We start from the raw sequence: 21,141 nt of genomic DNA on the forward strand, positions 1-21,141 counted from the left end.
AAGTGTATATAAAGACTGTAAACCTGTACATATTGTATAAAGACAAACTTTTCTCAAGATTCAATATTCCTTTTTGCTTCAAAATAAATTTCAGTTATTTGTGTAAATATCATAAAGTGAAGCAATAAAAGTTGTGATTTGTAAATTCAACCTTGGTTACAACACAACTCTATGGCGACGAGGTAAAAACGCAACCACCTACAATTCTTCGACCCCAGTTGCCAACTCTATGGCGACGAGGTAAAAAGCAACAACCTACAATTCTTCGACCCCAGTTGCCAACTCTATGGCGACGAGGTAAAAAAGCAACAAACTACAATTCTTCGGCCCCAGTTGCCAACTCTATAGCGACGAGGTACACACGAAACCAACACTACAATTCCACGGGCCCCAGTTGTCAACTCTACGGCGACGTGCTAAACCACAACGACACTCCAACCAGTTCTGACACACAGCTTACCTTACTCTTTCTTGCACGCATATCGCAATGGCTACTGCGGAACAACTCACTACGATCTTCCAAGCCTTACAGCAACAACAACAACAGTTTATGCAACAACAACAGGCAGCATTACTTCAGGCTATTCAAGCTATTTCTGTATCTACACAGCCATCAGCTATTCCTCCGTTCTCTGCTTTTGATCCGGCTAAGGAAGAATGGTCAGTTTATTTAGCCCGCTTGCAACAGCATTTCATCTGCCATTCTGTCACAGATGATCAACGCCGCCGCGCACTATTTCTTAGTTCGGTTGGCAATGCTACGTGTGAATTACTTCGTAAATTAAGTCCGGAAGAACACTTATCTGAAGTACCCTTCACGCAGCTCTTGGCCCGTCTCACGGAACACTATGCCAAAGCTCCTCACATAGTGGCTGCTCGCTATAAATTTTTTCACAGCAGAAAGCAACCCCATCAGACACATACTGAATGGATAACTGAATTGCGTGGTCTAGCTAAACCCTGCCAGTTCATCTGCTCCAAGGAAGGTTGTGGTTCATCCTACACTGATTCTCTCATTCGGGACATGATCATTTTACATACTCCTGAAGACAAAATACGTTTTGACGCTGTCAAGCAAAGTAACCCTTCTTTAGAAGACGTCCAGCGTATTGCTACGGTTTATGAGCTTACTACCAAGACTGCCGCAGCCATAGCTTCTCCACACGAAGTTGCACAAGTCTCGCCTCAGGCCCGCAAGTCCTCTGCTACAGTGAACCGTACGGATAAGGCGCTCTCCACCAAGCATTCTCGCCAGGTTCCCTCTCGTAATGCTACACGGAAGCCCAATTCTAAAAGCACCTCGAAACTCCTGCCGAGGTTGTTTCAAGCATCATGAACGTCGTGACTGTCGTTTTTTCAAAGCTACTTGTGAACGATGTAATAAACTTGGACACATTCAGACTGTCTGTCAAAGTTCGCTCCGCCCTGCTAAAACTACTGCAGCGCGCCGGAAGCATATACAGCCCCGCCAAGACATGGAAGTTGATCAAATCAATCTTATTCTTCCCACAAAGGATTCTCACAAAATCATCATTCCTCTCTCATTCTCTGATCGATCTGTCGATTTTCAATTAGACACTGGATCACCTGTCTCTATTATTAACCTGACGACCTACCACGACTTAGGTTCACCTTCCTGTTCTCCAGCTGACATCCAGCTCGTGACATTTAACAAGAAGAAAATTGACATCAAGGGTCAAATTAAGCTTCAGGCTAGTTATAAAGGAATTCAGAAGGCCATTCCTCTTCTCGTAGTTAACAACTACACTGCATCAAACATTATGGGCATGGATCTATTTAACTTATTTGGTTTCCAGATACATGACAACATTAACGTCGTATCTACATTGCATCCTACTTCTGACGTTACCGCTCTCCTAGCGCAGTTTCCTGAAGTCTTCGACTCTCAGCTCGGAACAGCAAAAGACTATACAGCTCCCATACAGCTGAAATCCGGAGCTAAGCCTCGCTTCCTCAAAGCACGTCCAGTACCCCTAGCACTTCAAGACCAGGTCACGAAAGAATTAGAAAGATGGATACAAACTGGAATTGTAGTACCAGTTACTTCTAGTCAATGGGCTACTCCACTCGTGGTAATCAAGAAACCTGATGGTAATGTTCGACTTTGTGGCGATTTTCGATCTACAGTCAACGCACAACTCGAAACCGATATCTTTCCTATTCCACGTCCAGAAGACTTATTCCGTCGTCTCTCTGGTGGACAATTCTTCTCTCGAGTTGATCTTAAAGAAGCATATCTCCAGCTACTTTTAGACGAAGAATCTAAGAAATTTCTCACACTCAACACTCCTCTCGGACTGCTCCAGCTCCAGCGGCTCCCATTCGGTGTTTCATCCTCAGCGGCTATTTTTCAGCGCTATTTGGCTCAACTCACCGCCTCAATTCCCGGTTGTGCTAACTATCTGGATGATATTATTGTTACTGGAAAAGATCATCAGGAACATCTAACCAATCTCCGACTTCTTCTCCAGAAATTGAAAGACAATGGACTACGAGCGAATCTCGCTAAATGTACCTTCTTTCAGCCTCAAGTTCACTACCTAGGACATATACTTGATAAGAATGGAATTCGTCCTAGTATGCAGAATGTCTCAGCGATAGTAAACATGCCAGCACCTCAGAACCTCAAGCAGCTTCAGTCCTTCATAGGCAAAGCGAACTATTATAATAAGTTCATTCCACGCTTCGCTACAGTGGCAGCTCCATTAAACGCTCTACGTAAAAAAGGTGTTAAGTTTCAGTGGACTCCGCAATGCCAACAGGCATGGAAAACAATCAACAACGCCTTAATTCAAGCTATACAACTCACTCATTTTCAGCCCGACAAGATCATCACGCTAGCTACTGACGCTTCAGACTACGGTGTCGGTGCCGTTCTCTCCCAGAAGGATCGTCATGGACAAGAACGCCCCATCGCCTTCGCTTCGAAAACACTTAATGACCATCAACGTCGATACTCACAGATAGAGAAAGAAGCTTTAGCCATCATCTTTGGTATTCGCCGTTTCAATGAATATCTCTATGGCAACCATTTCCTGATCATTACCGATCATAAGCCTCTCGTACACTTATTCCATCCTGGTAATAAGATCCCAGAGAATTCCCTCAGAAAGCTTCAAAGATGGTCCATGTTCCTTTCTGATTATTCCTATCAGATTGTCTATCGAGCCACATCCCAGCATTGTAATGCTGATGCCCTCTCCCGCTTACCCGTTGGTCCTGATACTGCCTTCGATTCTCAAGAATCTGAATGTCTTCAGTTGGACATAGAACTTGAAGATACTGTATCCAGTTTTCCTATTGATGCTACCTGCATAGCTAAAGCTACGGATAAGGACAGTACACTTGCTACTGTACGTACTTACATCCGCAACGGGTGGCCTCTTCAGAGCACACTTCCTGCCCACCTGGCACCTTATCATCGTATGCAGCATCGTCTCACGACTCGTGCCGGAGTTGTATTACTAGAAGCAGGCACCATCTTCCGAGTGGTTATCCCACTTAGCCTACAGAAACAAGTTCTCGGATTATTACACCAAAGCCATTGGGGTATCTCCAGAACAAAGCAACTCGCCCGTCAACACTGCTACTGGCCCGGTATTGATGCCGCCATCGAAAAGCTAATACGTCATTGTGAGCAATGTCAAACGAATCAGAACGCCCCGTCTTCTGATCTTGCTTCATGGCCTACTGCTACTACTCCATGGGAACGAGTTCACATCGATTTCGCAGGTCCTTTCCTCAATTCCATGTGGTTAATAGTCATCGATTCACTGTCAAACTTTCCATATGTCGTGGATATGCATTCAACTACTACAACCGAAGCTACCATTCGTGCTCTCCAGAAAATCTTTACTACAGAAGGCTTACCACAAGTACTCATTTCGGACAACGGACCTCAATTTACAGCTACTGCTTTTCAGAACTTTTGTACACATAATGGCATTCGTCATATCCTAGCACCACCTTTTCACCCTCAATCTAATGGTGAAGCTGAACGCTTCGTACAAACATTTAAAAGAAGTATGAAGAAAGCTGTCTCTTCAGGCTTAACTAAAGACCAAGCCTTGCTCCAACTCTTAAACACCTACAGAACTCTACCCGGCGCTGATAATATCACTCCTGCACAGAAGCTCCATGGACGACCTCACAGAACTTTACTTTCTCTGTTACAGCCTCTTCCGGCCCAGCATAAGACCTCACCAACGAAGTTCTCCCTCAACGACAAGGTCTACACCAGGACATTCAAATCCAACCCACTCTGGATACCTGGAGTCATCTGCAGATCTTTGGGTCATCGTCTCTACGAGATACAGACTACGGAGAAACGTATCTGCCGCCATCAAGATCAGATACGTCTGCGCTACCGCCCCTGTCCAGCTATTGATGCTATTACTAAACCAGATAAATCTATTGCTGAACGCGCTTTAGATCATTTAATAACAATGGGTTCCTTTCAGGACGAGACAGCGCCACTCCGCCCAGTTCCAGCTCCGGACAATACAACAGAGACGTCAGCAGCTCCGCCCCAGCATCGCAGTCGCCGCCAGCGCCGCCGCCGTTTCACGCCGTACCGGCGCATTTAGGAGGGGAGGGTGTTGTATGTCCGGCGCTCTCTTCTCGCTCCGTCAGCCAGCTGCACGCGCGCCTGTGTATCATTCTGCTAGCTTCGACGCGCAGCCCTCAGTGCGCGTGCCTGACCATCGAGTGTACTATAAATAGGAGCTCCCGGCCTGCTCACTGGCCCACTTGCCCGGTGTCCAGCTCCAGAATACACCCTACGTCGAGCACGGAGGCTACTCCTCTTGAAAATGTGCTTCGACCAGGTGGACTGAATTTCTGGCAGTACGAGGTTTCACCTCTGGTCACCGCTCCCTTACCTGTTTCCGCTGCCTATGTTCCGTAATTCTTTTACAAGCCATTTTCATTCCCTAATTTACGCAAGCTCCCTTAGTTTCGCTAGGTGGAATTTCTTCAATCAATTGAACTTGCTTTTTAGGAATTCAGGCACTTCTACAAACAAGGACTCTCAAAGACATTTATGTTAGTGTGCCAGATAGTTCTCGACTATCAACGTGTCAATTCACAAAGACTATCTTTTCAAGATAGAAGTGTATATAAAGACTGTAAACCTGTACATATTGTATAAAGACAAACTTTTCTCAAGATTCAATATTCCTTTTTGCTTCAAAATAAATTTCAGTTATTTGTGTAAATATCATAAAGTGAAGCAATAAAAGTTGTGATTTGTAAATTCAACCTTGGTTACAACAATTATCATCCCTTGCCCCTTCCATCTTAGCTCCTGCAATGCTGCTATTTTCACTCCATACTTATCCAGTTCATTAATTAATTCCTTCAACTAGCCAGGTCTCTTTAATGTCCTTATATTCCACGTTGCTAATATGATATCATTTTTCCTCCTCTTAAGCCATTTTTCTCGCCGGGTCGTCACCAAGTTATCCGCTTTTCCTGTAGTATGTCTTAAGGTATCCGTAACAGTTGTCTTTTCACAGGGTAGGGGAGTTAACCCTACGCCCAACCCCCAACCTGGATGACCAGGGTATCACTCTTAGTCTGGCTCATCACCTTAGACCTGTCCGGCTTGGGTGGCCCTACCAGGAGCATGTGCTCTCGCCAGCATAGCCCTGAGGATCATTTGAACACGCAAGCCTCCAAGCACCCGGCAAAATGTATTTTGCCTTCGTCAAGGTGGTGATACCTTCGGGAAGAGTTCGAATATAAGGAAAGTAGTAATCATGAGAAAGTTTAAGAAAGTTTAAGAAGCTTCAGGGGGTATAGGCGGTGTAGTTGGGTGGAAATAGTAATGGTGAATGTGGAGATTATCAGCAACCTGGAGGGCATGTTCGACATTTGCTATGAGGAGGAGGAAGTTGGGAAGGGAGGTGCGGGGAGGAGAGTCGTGAAGAAGATTGGTGATTGTGGCACGATAATTGTTCCAATTGGTTTGGGATAAAACGGCGCTTGGGTGGGGGTCGGGAAGGTGGTAGACGGGTTGGATGGGAAAGAGTTGGAAGTGAGAGGAGGGCAGGAAGATGATTAGAGCCCACGTGAAGACATTCACCTATGGTAGGGGTAGTGGAGAGGAAGGGGAAAGGATGAGGACGTCAGGGGTAGAATTAGAAACAGGTCGGGTGTGGAAGGGGAAAGGAACGTGTGTGCCCCGGATTTCAGACAATAATTTAGTACAATGGTTGGACTGAGTGACAGTGCAAGAATTTATATTAATGTTAGCTATGAAAATATAATTTTGTAACGTCGAATCTATATAACGAGTAATGTCAGTAGGAGGTGGGGGTCTTGGGGGGAGGTAAAGTGTGTCAATAGTGATGGATGCTTATTAGGGAGAAAAGTTTCAACTATTAAATATTCCCAGAAATTAGTACCAAAGTGGTAAAAGTGGCGTTTGCTTGTGATGTGGCGTTTAATTCCAACTGCCACACTTCCACGAGTTTCACCATGTCTATCGGAGCGATAAAAATCGTATTTTGGAAAGCATGGATGCATGAGAACATTTAGGAAAGATTCGTTAAGTACAAAATATCCGGGTCATACAGGTTCAGTGATAGGCCCAGAAGAGCACGGTTGGAGTTTACAGATTGGGTGATAGTAAAATCCCACTAGGGGGAGAGCATTTAAGGGGAAAATGCGAAGTGCATGTTATTCCTTGCGTATGCTATGTCCATATGGGTATTAAAAACCAACCAAGCTGCGAGCTGGACCTGGGTGAGGATGTGGGGGCGTTGGAATGGGAGAATGTTCTGGAGGACCATCGTTAAAAAGAGAATGATGTTCTCAGAACATGTGACGGGAAGGGAGGAAGAGGGAGCAGGATTGGGAATGCCTTGCGATATAACAGGAATGACGGTTTAATGCTGAGATGGTTCACGGGATTTGGATTTGTTTGAGAAGGAGGTGTGGGGTTGCGAACAATTAATAAATATTGGGGAGGCCGTATTAGAACAACTACTAGTAGAATGCTCCTGGCTGCAGATTGCACATACCTGGGACTGGGTACATGGCTGGCAAGGAAATAGTCGTAGTGGTGGCACCATTCGCAGCGGATCTTCTGCGGCGGCGCCGTGCGGGAAGGCTCCATCCGGTGGCGACGGCGTACGATGACTACGCCGTCACGCAGAAGAGAGTCCAGGATGGTGATATCGCGGGACAGGATGCCGCATGAAGCTAGTTGGGCCTCGGTCATACCAAATCCGCACGACCTTGAAGACCTGGTGTCCCTCGAGCTGGAATTGGGCCGTGATCTCGTCGTCCGTCCAATCGCGCCCCACGCCGTTCGCCAGGACAGAATGAATAGGCGTGGTACGAATGAACGGAGCTGGTCGTCGTCCTGGAGCCTGCTGTGTCATGCTGCTGGCCTTAGTGTGTTTTCCAAATTGTTCGAGGCCGATGGATGTAGTGAGGTGGGCGTAGAACGGTTTAGTGGTTTTGATGTGGTTGTATCCTATTCGAGTTTTCTGGATTTCGAAGTCATATTCTTAAAAATGCCGTGTGAACCTGGTGATGATTTGGTAGATGGAGCGTGTGTTCGCTTTATCCGGGTCGATGTGCATTAATTTAACAATGTAGAATGGTGCTGGTGGTACTGAAATGAAATGTCGTATGGCTTTTAGTGCCGGGATATCCCAGGACGGGTTCGGCTCGCCAAGTGCAGGTCTTTCTAGTTGACGCCTGTAGGCGACCTGCGCGTCGTGATGAGGATGAAATGATGACGAAGACAACACATACACCCAGCCCCCGGGCCATTGGAATTAACCAATTAAGGTTAAAATCCCCGATCCGGCCGGGAATCGAACCCGGGACCTTCTGAACCGAAGGCCAGTACGCTGACCGTTCAGCCAACGAGTCGGACGCTGGTGGTACTGATAACGGGTGAATGATACTCCTTTGGCGGATGTTTGGTGCTAGTGCCGGATTTTTAGCAGCCCGGACGTAACTGCGTACATTTGTAGGCATAAATGTAGCAGTCTGATTGGTGATTTGGGTTGCCAGATGAAATGGTGCGATGATGTTAGCCTGATCGAAGGTGTAGTCGAGGAGTTCGATCCTTTGGTGTGCAGAGTTGCCGGCTAAGTTGATGACTGAGCGCGGCGAAGTATAGGTTAATCCGTTGGAGGATTAGGCTACTCCACAGCATTTCTCCGGTAGCTAGGTTGTTCAGGAGAAATACGCCGTGCCTGTTTGCGTTGTTTCGTCTCCATAGTTGGTGAAGGAGGTGGCGAAGAACTGCGATTCGGTGATGCGCTCATTGTAGATTCTAGAATATGGTGACGTGTAAATTCTTCTTTCACTACTCGAAGATTGGAGAATGTTCTGAAAATATGGCGTTGACGTGATAACAGCATCCACAGAAGACCGACTATATATATTGGTCACAGGGACTTGTACTATCCCGTGGTGTTCCTGACATAGGGGGTACATATCACAGGCAACGCAAAATCAAAGGCAATGCCCAAAACCGTGGCGTTCCTTGGAACACAGGCCCATGATGTCCTCAACCAGATGACGAATCTCCCTGGCGATGATAGCCTCTTTTTATCTTCTTGGGGTGTTCAATCGAATCTGGACAGAGGGTGAGCCTCCGTCATAGTGGCGCATACTATCACGGGTACTAGAAACACATAGTGATCCCCCACATGGCATTTCTCACATAGTGGTACTAATCGCAAGAAAAGTCGACTCATGGTGTTCCTCGCGTGATGGTACTAATCGCAGATAATCTGATGGTTAAAAATTCAGCGTCACTTGGTCGCCCCTTTTCGTCTCCTCTTACGACAGGCAGGGGATACCGTTGGCCTATCCTTCGTCGGGGTCCCCCACCCACAGGGGGATGTGTGTTTGGTCCGCGAGAGCAATTTTATTTCGCTGAAATCCGTCTTCAAGCCGGTTAGAATCCCCCCCCCCCCATGTCCGCCACCTGGTCTCGCCACGTGGCAGTATCGCCTCTCCCCCTGCTACGACAGCGTAGTGGGTTCGTGGCGAGGAGGTCATCTTAGCTGAATAACTCTGTATATTACGTCGTAATATTAAATAGTGCAAACACACATATGCTGTATATATAATTTTTCATTATGGGAAGATACGCCTTTCATCGTTCAGTCTGCAAGTCTCTGTTAATTAACCATACTCGTCCACAGTCGTGTATTACAAACTAGCTCTGGGGCCTCGTGGTGAGGAGGTCATCTTAGCTGAATAACTATGTATATCACGTCGTAATAACCTAAATAGTCCGCCTCTGTGGTGTAGTGGTTAGTGTGATTAGCTGCCACCCCCAGAGGACCGGGTTCGATTCCCGGCTCTGCCACGAAATTTGAAAAGTAGTACGAGGGCTGGAGCGGGATCCACTCAGCCTCGGGAGGTCAACTGAGTAGAGGTGAGTACGATTTCCACCTCAGCCATCCTGGAAGTGGTTACTCAGTTGACCTCCCGAGGCTGAGTGGACCCCGTTCCAGCCCTCGTACCAGTTTTCAAATTTCGTGGCAGAGCCGGGCCTCCGGGGAGTGGCAGCTAATCACACTACACCACAGAGGCGGATATGACGAAAAAATTAAAAAAAAATATTTCCTTCTTACTGCAGGCATGACCGATATACACTTACAATTTTTGAACAAAACTTATTTTGTAAATATATAGATGAACTTATCCGGAGCCGTTTAGTACCGCTTGCATTTTTTAACTTATGATTCCTGCATTTCAATAGCGAGGGAAATTGTGAACTTATTGATGTCAGAACTTTATTTATTGCCCTATTGTAGCCTATGAGCGATATCTTATGATCCTGCAAAGAAAGTATTTTACAGTGAAAGTAAGTAGAGCGACATTATTGCCACCAATGTGTCAAATAACTCTACCTTCTGGAAAGAAATGTTTCCCGCCGGGCTGAGTGGCTCAGTCGAGCGCTGGACTTCTGACCCCAACTTGGCAGGTTCGATCCTGGATCAGTACGGTGGTATTTGATGCTGCTCAAATAAGTCGGCCTCGTGTAGGTAGATTCACTGCGAGACTTAATTCCAGAACCTCGGCGTCTCCGAAAATCGTAAAAGTAGTTAGTGGGACATAAAGCAATTATGGGGAATGTTTCAGTCTTAAAATAAGCTGCTCTTCTCAGGAATCATACGAATTAGAGCAGGGCTACTCTGTACACATTCCTTTGGCTTTAACATTTAAGAGAGACTCGTGAATATGTATTTCTCCGTAAAAATATTAATAATATGCCATTACTCCCTGGTGTAGTGGTTAGCTGCACCCCCCCCCCTCTCTGCCGGAGGCACGGGTTCTACTGCCGGCTCTGCAACGAAATTCCACACTCAGCACTCAATACTTCAAAGATCTTTCCTAATCCGCCTCCCAACACTAACAATATTAAAAGGAGACAAGAGCTTGATATACCAACAAATAAAACCATATTCGAGAGGGGTGTAAATAGTCTCTTAAAGATAATTTGATGTGACGAGATTACACCGTCATCTTGACCCACGACGACTTGGCTATGAACATGGACATTCTCATGGTCTTCGATTTGGACAGTTATTAGTAGGCTGTGTGCCTGATCTTGTTATATTTTGTTATGAAGGTTTAAGTTTGTTAAATAGTCTGTTGACAGTGCAAGGGAAATTTGCTCATTGTAGCTATATCTTGTACTTCGTAAATGAATAAATAACTGAATAGAGGGTGGAGTTAGATTCCCTCCTTAGCCATTCAGTAAGTGATTTTCTAATTCTCCACCAGGTAAATGCCAGGATGGTACTTAAAGCCACGGCCGCTTTCTTCCATCTCTGTCCATACCAATCTTCCTATCCCCTCAAGGTCCCTGTTCAGCATAGGCGAGGCCACCTGGGCGAGGTACTGGTCCTCCTCACCGGTTGTATCCCCTGATCGAAAGTCCCACGCTCCAACGAGGCGGGATCCCACGCCGAGTCCCAGGAAAATAATAAAGAAAAATCAACCCTGGAGCGTAAACTGATTAAGAAAGAAAGCAGTAACCATTTCGGCGACTTCGGTTTGTTGTAGTGGGGTGGTGGTGGTGAAGAGCTTTTCGAAATAATATTTGAGAGGGTTCCATGTTAATTGATTACAGTACACACTTCTCTTGAGATACATTTTTATACGTTTCATTGCAGACACTGGTTTTTGCAATATTAAAATCTGTTGTTGCCATTTGCATGCACGCTGACCAGGGAGTAGGGACTTTTTACTGTGCATTGATTGTACCGCTCTAGCCGATGTCAAGAAGGTATTAAAATACTAGATTCTTAGAATAAATTGTTTTAAGACACAAAAATGCTTATTTCCCTGTCAAACATACAGGCATCACGGCCTGAAGCTGTTAAACACTGGTGGAGCTAAAGGAATGAAAACACAAGAATGAGTTTTCGTTGAAAAGCTTTATTAAAGTATATGCCGATCCAGCAGCAGTAGGAATTAAACGTGAATTATAAGAACATTTAAAGATAAAATACATAGATAAAAATACATATACATGGAATGGTGAGAAACTGGTTACGTAGTAGCTTTGGCGACTGAAGATGTTTGAGTGTCAGAAGTTGGAGTTTCGGTTACCGGGGATACAGTTTGAGAGGTGGCAGCTTTTTCCTTAATGAAAGCACCAGAAGTTATTTCTTCATAAAGTTCTGCCACAGGTCCCAGCACTTGGTCAGGAGCAGTCGCAACAGCAGTAGCCAATGCTGAAAAAGGAAGGTATGAAAATACAGGGGGAATTGTTATAAAAATTCTAGTGTGGTTAAGATAGCCATTAACGGCTGAAATTTGCATTGTACGGGAGCAATAATCGGGGAGTAATTTAGCGACTGAAAGAAATAAATAAAAATGGTACGACTAGTGCGATGTAGAGGTGTGACAGGGATTTGTTTTTCATCATGAGAAGTGTACGGGATTATAGACCGGGGATTTCAAACTAGGCGCGGAAAAATAAATTTTAATGAGTAGTAGGAAGACAGAGTTACCGACGTTTGGAAACACAGATTTTCGACAAGTTAAATAAAAATAATAAAAAAAAAAAAGTCTACTGCCGGAATGAAAAAATGTAATTCAAGAAGGTTCAGTGACGTAAGCATTCGAAATACGAGAAGAGTAGGAAGAACGCTGAAGAAAACTGAAATCTGGATGTATCTCGTCCTATGAATAGACAAGACCAGACAGTTGATATCAATTTGTGGGAAACATTCAATAAGGACGAGTCGAGGAACAGTAATAAAGAAAGACAGCGTGAAATCTTGGCAAAGCAAGTTAAGGCAAATTAGGGACGTCTCCGTGCGTTTGGATACTTAGTAGAAAACTTACTTCGTGACAATGGAGGAAGATTCAACGGAGACATTCCGGGAGGGGAATGGGTTAATAACTGGGAAGTTACTTCATTATAAACAAGTACTGAGAAGTTTACGATTATAGGAACGGTTATACGAAGCGACGTACTGTCCGGTTGGCAGGGAAGGACTTTATGAATAGGGCAGCGATAGGTTGATATAAAGGGATCTTGACGTCTTAGGGAAAGGAATCTTTCTTGACATGGTCATATTGGAAGTGTTAATATGAAGCGGTAGAAAACAATTTAGAATTATAGACAATTTACCTTTGGCTTTTGGTATCAGCTTTTCATCAACGAATTTTTCGGAAGTGTGGACAACGTCTCGTAATGGCTGGGTGGCAGTGTTTCCCAAGGAGACTATTTTGTCTTTCGTTTGATCAGCGGAGTTCTTTGCCCGGGAGAAAATGGCATCCTTGTAATTCTGTAGCTGTTGATGCTTGGAGGAGACGTAGTTCTTAGCCTCTTGATAAATCTGAAAAGAGAAGAAAAATGTTAAAGGTAAACTGTCTCGGGAGAGGAAAACAAGTGTGAAATGTTTAGCGAAAACTGTAGAGAGCGCATACACGACGATTCGTTTCGCTTAGTGTCTGAGGGGTGGGTGTGTGTGTGTGTGTGTGTGTGTGTGTGGGGGGGGGGGGAGGGGGAGGGGAGCGGTGTAGATGCAGCATCATGGAAAATAGCACGTTAGCCAAAATACCGGTACCACTTCGGTTTTTGCCCGTACAGCTATAAGAAATGGCAGGGATTTACTTCGGCCCGAACGGCGTTGCAGCATCTGCTAGCGATTTATTTGCACAGTGTTTTTAAGAGAATCTCTCAGTAACATTTAAAAAAAAAATTAAAAAATGTGGGATCGGAACATACTGCACGCCGCACATTTTAAATATTACAGTACACGTGTATTAAAATCGTAACGTAACTAATCCGTCGCTGTATGTTAAATCTTCTGTTTTTTTGAAACCCTGAAATTTTTAGAAAACTTAAAATAATGAATTCACTCTTAAGATACAAGATTTCAAATGTTGAAAGTTGTGAATGTTAACGGGGGAGGGGGGTATGGTTGAAAAGTGGGCAAAATTTGTAGGCATGCGTTCCGGCATGTAAAATGTTACAAATTAAGTACTGGAGAAACCGTACACCGTTAATACCGGCAGAAGAATGCAAGATTAAAGTAGTAAAAGCCGGAATACTTAAAATGGGAAAAAAGTGCTTCTGATTCAAATTATTGCGCATACGCGGTAAAGAAGGAGTCTTCCAGAGAGGTTCCTGTTTTTGTTGAGGCAAGTACTAATGACCTGTGGTGTACCGTTACGTTGTGGGGCCATGCAGCAAATTTTAGTCGGGTTGCAGTTTAAGGAGTCGTGGTGAGCAAGTTGATGCGAGTAGAAAACAAATCCGTGCACAGGGACTATCTAATACATGCAGACTGACAATTGCTTGCACGTCGGAAGACTTATACTATTGTGATTATCACCATTACCCACAACTACAGTTATGACCGTGTGTATAAGCATTCTGTAATGCTGGTATTACATCCAAACTTAAATTATTCCGGTATTCGGTTGGCAGAAGCGAGCACACACACACTAGTGTGGAGCAATGGAATAGTAGGGATGTATATACATTTACGTGTCCTAGAAGGGGCACGAAAGAAAAAAAGTGGGAAGTAGCGGCAGATGCCCACAGACAGTACATCCTGTAATGATATCACTAGAAAAAACAATATTTTAAATATACAGGATTGAAAGGCGTCACTGTACGCAAAGTTCAGGAGAGGTTCTTCTAAGGAAGGAATTGTGAACGTGGGAAAAGAAACAGAAAAATGTAACTGAAATTTTATATAAGAAGACGTTTCGTAAAAGAGTACGGAAAAGAATGAAGCGTTGACGATGGTTACTGAACAAAAATGTAAGAAATGAAAATTAAAGGAGGAATGAGTTAGATCTTTTTGTGAGGTTGGCTGACATTTGTAGAAGATGGTAGTTTGAATAGATTGCAATTTCACGAGTGTATATTACGAATGTATATTACGGTGTAAGTCGACACGGTTTAAACAATGGCCGGTAATGGACCATTGTGCGAACAATTAATCACTAATGAAAACAAGCCTAAGAAAGGTTTAATTTTAGGTGGAGAGATGAAGAGACCACTAGACTAATATGAACCGCTAGATCTTCGCACGGGAATTTGGAACCGATTACACGTTTCCTTCACGGGTCCATGTGAAGTAACATGGCTCTGTTCACATGTTTAATTAGATGTTAAAATGACGTTTTCATACGACAGCGCGCGGCAGTAACGTGAAACATGAAGGTGAAGAAAGCCTGGAGAGAATGAGAAAGTTGCGAAGTTCTCCACTGTTCTCAGGTTGCATATTGTATTCCTGGGTGGCGTGCCAGATGCGACCGTGCCGCACGAGACCCGTGCTACTAGCGACCACATAATCTGTAACCGTGCCGGATGCGACCGGCGTTGACAAGCAAATCGTTATTTGAGAAGTTGTCACCATCCAAGGTAAGGTAAGCTAAATCAAAACCAGAAAAAGTTAGAAAAATGACCAAAAATTGAGAACGTTGCTTATGGAGTAGGGAGTGATATAGTCTGTTCTGTTCAACTACTAAACCGCAAACTGTGCAGAACATTAATTCAGTGTACATTAGTCATGAGGAAACACGACCTACATAGCTCTTTACGGAGAAGAATTCGAACAATTGCATGAAAGGCTCACAAATAATGAACGAGTACACTTCTTTACGAAAATTCAAATAAAATATACATTACTCGTTGAAGTACGTCAGTGTAATGCATAATTTGGAATATCATAAACCGAGGTATTCCTTCCCAAAAGGAAACAGAAGGGTCATAGATAGGCCCTAGGCCTAGGCATAACACAAGCGATATTTTAAGGACAATCCTAAAATTTGGGGGAAATGTACAATCGGGTGATCTACTGAATAACACAAGTTCGGTTACATTTTAACAAACATTACTTGTTTCACAGTTAACCGATCTATAAGTAGAGCTCTTAGCGATCATTAGGATCAGTCCCTGGATTTTCGGGAAACATGGCAGAGCAGCATCTTCCTCAGTTACTTTTCAAGAACATTTACTGTGAAGTACCAGTAAGATGTGCAATGTCATTTCAATAAGTCCTATAAGCAGCTAGTGCCCCTATTTAACATAACACTTCTGGGGGAAACTCGTTTTACAACACGAAATATGGTGATGCGTTTAAGTCTTTTCCCCACCGGGCGAGTTGGCGAAGCGGTGAGAGGCGCGTGGCTTTGCGCTTGCATCCGGGAGATAGTGGGTTCGAATCCCACCGTCTGCAGTCTTGAAGATAGTTTTCCGTGGTTTGCCATTTTCACACCAGGAAACTGCTGGGGCTGTACCTTAAGGCAACGGCCGCTTCCTTCCAACTCCTAGGCCTTTTCTATCTCATCGTCGCCATAAGACCTGTCTGTGTCGGTGGGACGTAATACCACTAGAAAAAAAAATTAATTCTCTGAAATTATTCACGACGTAGGCCTACTTATCGTGTCCTATTAGTACCGGGAGTGTCCGAGGACGTGTTCGGCTTGCATGTGCAGGTCTTTCTACCCGACTCCCATGGGCGGCCTGTGCGTCTGGTTGTGGGATTATTCTAATGAGGTAGGGAGAGATGAAACCGGCGTCGACACGTAGCCTACTCCTCGAATAATATCAAGGGGTTTGCTCAATGCTTTACGTCATCATCCGACGGACGAATCTCCAGCAACAGCATCATATATAAACCCCCCCCCCCTCACTCCATTTGAACACTGCGAAGAGGTTTGAATTTGAATCCAGGCTTTTAGCACGCAATCGAGTGATTAGAAACTATACCACCACCTCCTCTCCTACCCTGCCGGCCAACATTCTGATGGCGATTTTTTTTTTCAACCAGGCTAAGTGGCTCAGACGGTTGAGATGCTGGTCTTCCGACTCGCAAATTGGCAGGTTCGATCCTGGCTCAGTTCGGTGGTATTTGAGGGTGCTCAAATAAATCAGCTTCGTGTCGGTGGATTTACTGGCGCGTAAAACCAGCAACATGATCACATTTTTCTTTTCGAGCAACGGCACCCGAACCTGCTAACCACGGTGTCAGACCTTTATTTTTGAAAAGACCAAGCTAGCTACTGATAAGCTATCTGCCACATGAAAATGAAATGTCTTCTGGCTTTTAGTGCCGGGATATCCCAGAATGGGCTCGGCTCGCTAGATGCAGGTTTTTCTATTTGACTCCCGTAGGCGATCTGCGCGTCGTGACGAGGATGAAATGATGAAGACAACACATACATCCAGCCCCCGTGCCAATGGAATTAACCAATTAAGGTTAAAATCCCCGACCCGGCCGGGAATCGAACCCGGGACCCTCTGAACTGAAGGCAGTACGCTGACCGTTCAGTCAACGAGTTGGTGACAGCCCTTAATGCAGATCAATTGTAAGCGATCGATAGGTCGCATCCGGCACGTAACCGTATTCCTGAAACCTGGCGTGACGTTCTGACGTTTATGATCCTTCCATCAATACCTGCGTTATCGAAAACAGTAAAATGTGTAGTTCCACACGCTCCCCGCCCCCGACCGTTACACGCCTTGAAGTGACATGCACGATATGTCTCACGGGACTCTCTAAAAACCCAACTTTTGCTAATGAGTTATTGAACTTAATGTTAAACGAAAATATTTCAGATTCATACATAAAATAACATGTCCTGACCGACGGATTCATCATCACCGAGCCAAAACTACAGGACAAAAAGAAATGTAATTTTGGGGATACATTTATATTAGTGTGTAGGTGCTCACTAAAGGAGCATTTTTGGATACTCTGTCGCTAAGGAGGTGAATTTTTAAAATTAGGATATCTATATTTCGAAAACTTATAAGCTTACAGACGTGAACATATGTATTTGAAATCTTTTAAAAATAAAGGAACATGCGTTTGTTTTTCGATTTGAGAGCCCCGAAAGGTAATACAAACGTGGTTTACAAAGAATTTCTGGGGTAAATGAAACTCAATTTTTCGGCGAGTTTTTATTAGGAATGTTCAGATTATGTCTCAGTACAGTGCCGAGGAACTATTAGTTTGATGAAATTAAGAAATCCACGCGACCAAAGACGCGAGCAACTGCTAGTCTTCGTATAAATAAGAAACCCGTGCGATTACTAGACCATATGAGCAGCGAGCAGATTCGAAATAAAAACGTTGGTTGAAATAAGTCTAGCGGCTTGTCACTTTCAGGAATAGCCTCTACAAACAGACGATGGGAAAAGTTACCTCACGTTTTCTCCGTGTTCAGCGACATTAGGTGGGGTTAATTTTCAAGCCGAGGGAAATTTGTATTCTATGATTTCCTCCCGGTATGGGTCCTTCAAATAAGTAGGTCTGCGAGGGTGTCCGTCAATGGCAGCAGAGCATGAAGCCCGTACAAAGTTGTAATTTTCTCACTCATGTGAAGAGTAAGCGAAATAATGAACATAAGGAATATGTTCAAAATGAAGGGCCTTGCATATATATATATATATATATATATATATACATACTAGCTGATGTACCCGTGCTTCGCTACGGGATTCTCAGAAAGACTGACTTTGTGGTTTTCCTAACTGAAATCAACATAGGTCATTACAAAAACGTAATGTATGAATGTAGCGATTAAAAGCAATGCTATCATATAAACTTTTTTTGCTAGTTGTTTTACGTCGTACCGACACAGATGTCTTATGGCGACGGTGGGATTGGAAAGGCCTAGGAATGGGAAGGAAGCGGCCGTGGCCTTAATTATGGTACAGCCCCAGCATTTGCCTGGTGTGAAAATGGGAAACCACGGAAAACCATCTTCAGGGCTGCCGACAGTGGGGTTCTAACCCACTATCTCCCGATTACTGGATACTGGCCGCACTTAAGCGACTGCAGCTATCGAACTCTATCATAAAAATAATACTCGATCAAATGGAAAGCCAAATGTTTTATCACTTTTAACGAACAGTGCTGCGGTTAGATTGCGGTACCAATCTAATAGTCCAAAGTTCCAAAGCTGGGACGACCAGGCCGCAGATTGCCATGAACACTCATCTGCCATTATTCCGCTAAATATGCACACTGTTCATTCCAATCAGTGCCTCAGAGTAGGGATTGAATAGCCCGAATGCTATGATGATCCAGTGTGTTACGTACCAGTAGTATCAGAAAATTTATAAACCAGGGGAATGTCGTGCTAAAGAAGAAAGTTATCTAACTCCCCAGCTACTTCCCATCAATATTCAGACAGGCTGTTACACTCTGTACGACTGGGCGAGTTGACCGTGTGGTTAGCGATGCGCAGCTGTGAGCTTGCATCCGAGATATAGTGGATTCGAACCCCATTGTCGGCAGCGCTGATGATGGTATTCCGTGGGTTCCCACTTTCACACCAGTCAAATGCTGGGCCTGTACCTTAATTAAGGCCTAAGGCACTCCTGCCCTTTCTTATCCCATCGTCGTCATAAAACCTATCTATGTCGGTGCGACGGAAATCAAATAAAAAATATACTGTACGCAGCAGTAATCCTATCTACCGGAGATGAGCGGCAACAGAAGACACAAAGCACAAAGCTCACATCACGACAAACAATGGTCAATGTAAGGTTATTGTTGATCAATGTTATGAGCTTTCTATATTGTAGGCCTACACGTTTAGTTTTCTTTCGACTCTGTATTTGCAAAATATTTTATACCGTAAACTGTAGTTTCTTATTCTCCGACTTTATATACCGATTTTCATTAAATACTGTTTACCCATTTTCTCGTTACTCGGCGCTGATATGGACTTGGTAACAAAAAATCCAAATTCATGAATATCTTTGTGATCATAGCCAGTACGGTAACAATGTATAAGATATGAATAACAGGAAATTTAATACTATATAACCTTAGTTATGTAGCATTCATCGATTACACTTAATAAGAAATATTAGAGAATTACATTTTAGGCCTTCCCCTAAACTACCATTTCACTCAGCGTGAGGAAAATGATTTATAGCCTAGATTGTAAAGGCTCATCCCCCGACTTCACATACCAATTTTCATTAAATTTTCTTCAACCGTTTTCTCGTGATGCGTGTACATACATACAGAAATTACGGAAAAGTAAAAAGTGCATTTTCTTGTTACTACGGATATGACCGATACAGAAATACCATTCTTTTCAAATTCTGAGCAATGTACAGACAAAACTCTTATTTTATATATATATACTACAGAATTTAACATTCAATCAACAGTGTTAACCCCCGCCACAGCCTATGGTCTTCCTATAAACACCAAATCTGTTCAGTGCTTCTTAAATCACATGCATACCGAAACCTGCTCCTGTAGGAGTCAACTCTGAACAGATGGAGTCGATTTGGTCGTCATTTATTACAGCCGTTTGCCCGTGGTGGTGGAGGAACAGACACCAAAGTAAAAAAATAAAAAGCACCGATACGGCCTTGAGCTCCCCTAAAACGGAGGAACATAAACAATATGGCAAAATGACATTACAGACAGAGGACCCACCCCCCTTACTATTTTATTTATAACATTCAACCGTAGTCAGCAGCTCGAAATCATGGCGTAACGTCAGGGCCCGCAAAATTTTTATTTTTTGAGTTACTAATAGGTCTTATAGATTTGACGGCGCGCCAAATATGTTGGCTGCAGGTAAGCCTTTATATTCGTTATGATTCTGTATAAAAAGACAACTTAGGGAAGAGTTGTACGAGGAGGCCCAGTAGAAAACAGTTACAAATGCCTATAAAAGTAAAATCTCGCTTGACGCCAAGAGCTCATACGAACATACGGATTCAGTTAGCCCATTTGTAGAACTGGACAAGCACAAAAGTATTGCGAAGAATTAGGTAATGACAATTATGAAAAACCGATGAGATTTCAAACAGAGGCAAGGCAACCACTAGCTATTGCATTAAAAGACGATTGCATTAATTGGATCAAATTAATTCATAGAGACTCACCTCCTGAGGTGGTTTCCTCACAATCGGCATTTTTTCTTCCAAGAACGATATTCCAGCGACGAATACCTGGTCCAGCTTCTTAGACAGAGGGCCCGGGATGGGAGCAACAGCACCTACCACTTGCAGAGCCTTCTGCATAGTGGACTCTGTTACAGACAGCGCCCAATTGAAAACAGCATTAGAGTTCTTAATTATATCGTAAACTGCAGAGGAGCTTTTCAACATTTCTTCCACAATAGGCAGCTGAATTATTTTCTTCACAGACTCCAAATTACTAGCCATTTCCTTCAAACAGATATGAGAAACATATACGAGAAAACCAAATAAAGAAAACCATTAAAATACCAAGCAAGTTCATTACAAAACCACATACATACCAAAATAATATCGCTCAAACTATTCAATTACACAATGTTACTCCAGCACTTCTGGTGAAAAATCCAGAGTTTAAACACATTTTATAGGCATGTCCTCAGGTCAGGCTCTCTGACTGTACATCACGTGGTTTGTTAAACTCTCCTCGAAGTCTCAGCCAATCAAAGAGTTCAATGTCACATCGGAGTGCCTTCTCCTGGGTTCTGGCCTTGACTTTGGCGATACGTTGCACTAGTGTTGAATACGGCACTGTAGGTGTCATGCGTAACCGCATAACTGCGTGAAGCTCTGTACGCTGGAATACGTTAGAAAGTTTTTACTGTTAGAACAATTTCTTGTTTTATTAAAAGGATGTCCTGCCGGGA

The 21,141-nt window shown here is 43.8% G+C and overlaps 1 protein-coding gene across 1 annotated transcript; it reads right to left on the reverse strand.

Annotated features, from left to right (window-relative positions):
- Positions 1 to 11,425: 11,425 nt before the first annotated feature.
- Positions 11,426 to 20,832, reverse strand: LOC136862746 (lipid storage droplets surface-binding protein 1). The gene is made up of 4 exons (XM_067138976.2): positions 20,779 to 20,832; positions 20,402 to 20,686; positions 12,650 to 12,857; positions 11,426 to 11,744 (listed from the first exon to the last, which is right to left on the reverse strand). The coding sequence occupies exons 2-4, from the start codon at positions 20,681 to 20,683 to the stop codon at positions 11,560 to 11,562; spliced, it is 675 nt and encodes a 224-aa protein (XP_066995077.2). The 5' UTR covers positions 20,684 to 20,686; positions 20,779 to 20,832; the 3' UTR covers positions 11,426 to 11,559.
- Positions 20,833 to 21,141: the final 309 nt, after the last annotated feature.

This window comes from Anabrus simplex, chromosome 2, assembly GCF_040414725.1.
Source record: "Anabrus simplex isolate iqAnaSimp1 chromosome 2, ASM4041472v1, whole genome shotgun sequence".
Taxonomy (NCBI): Eukaryota; Metazoa; Arthropoda; class Insecta; order Orthoptera; family Tettigoniidae; genus Anabrus; species Anabrus simplex.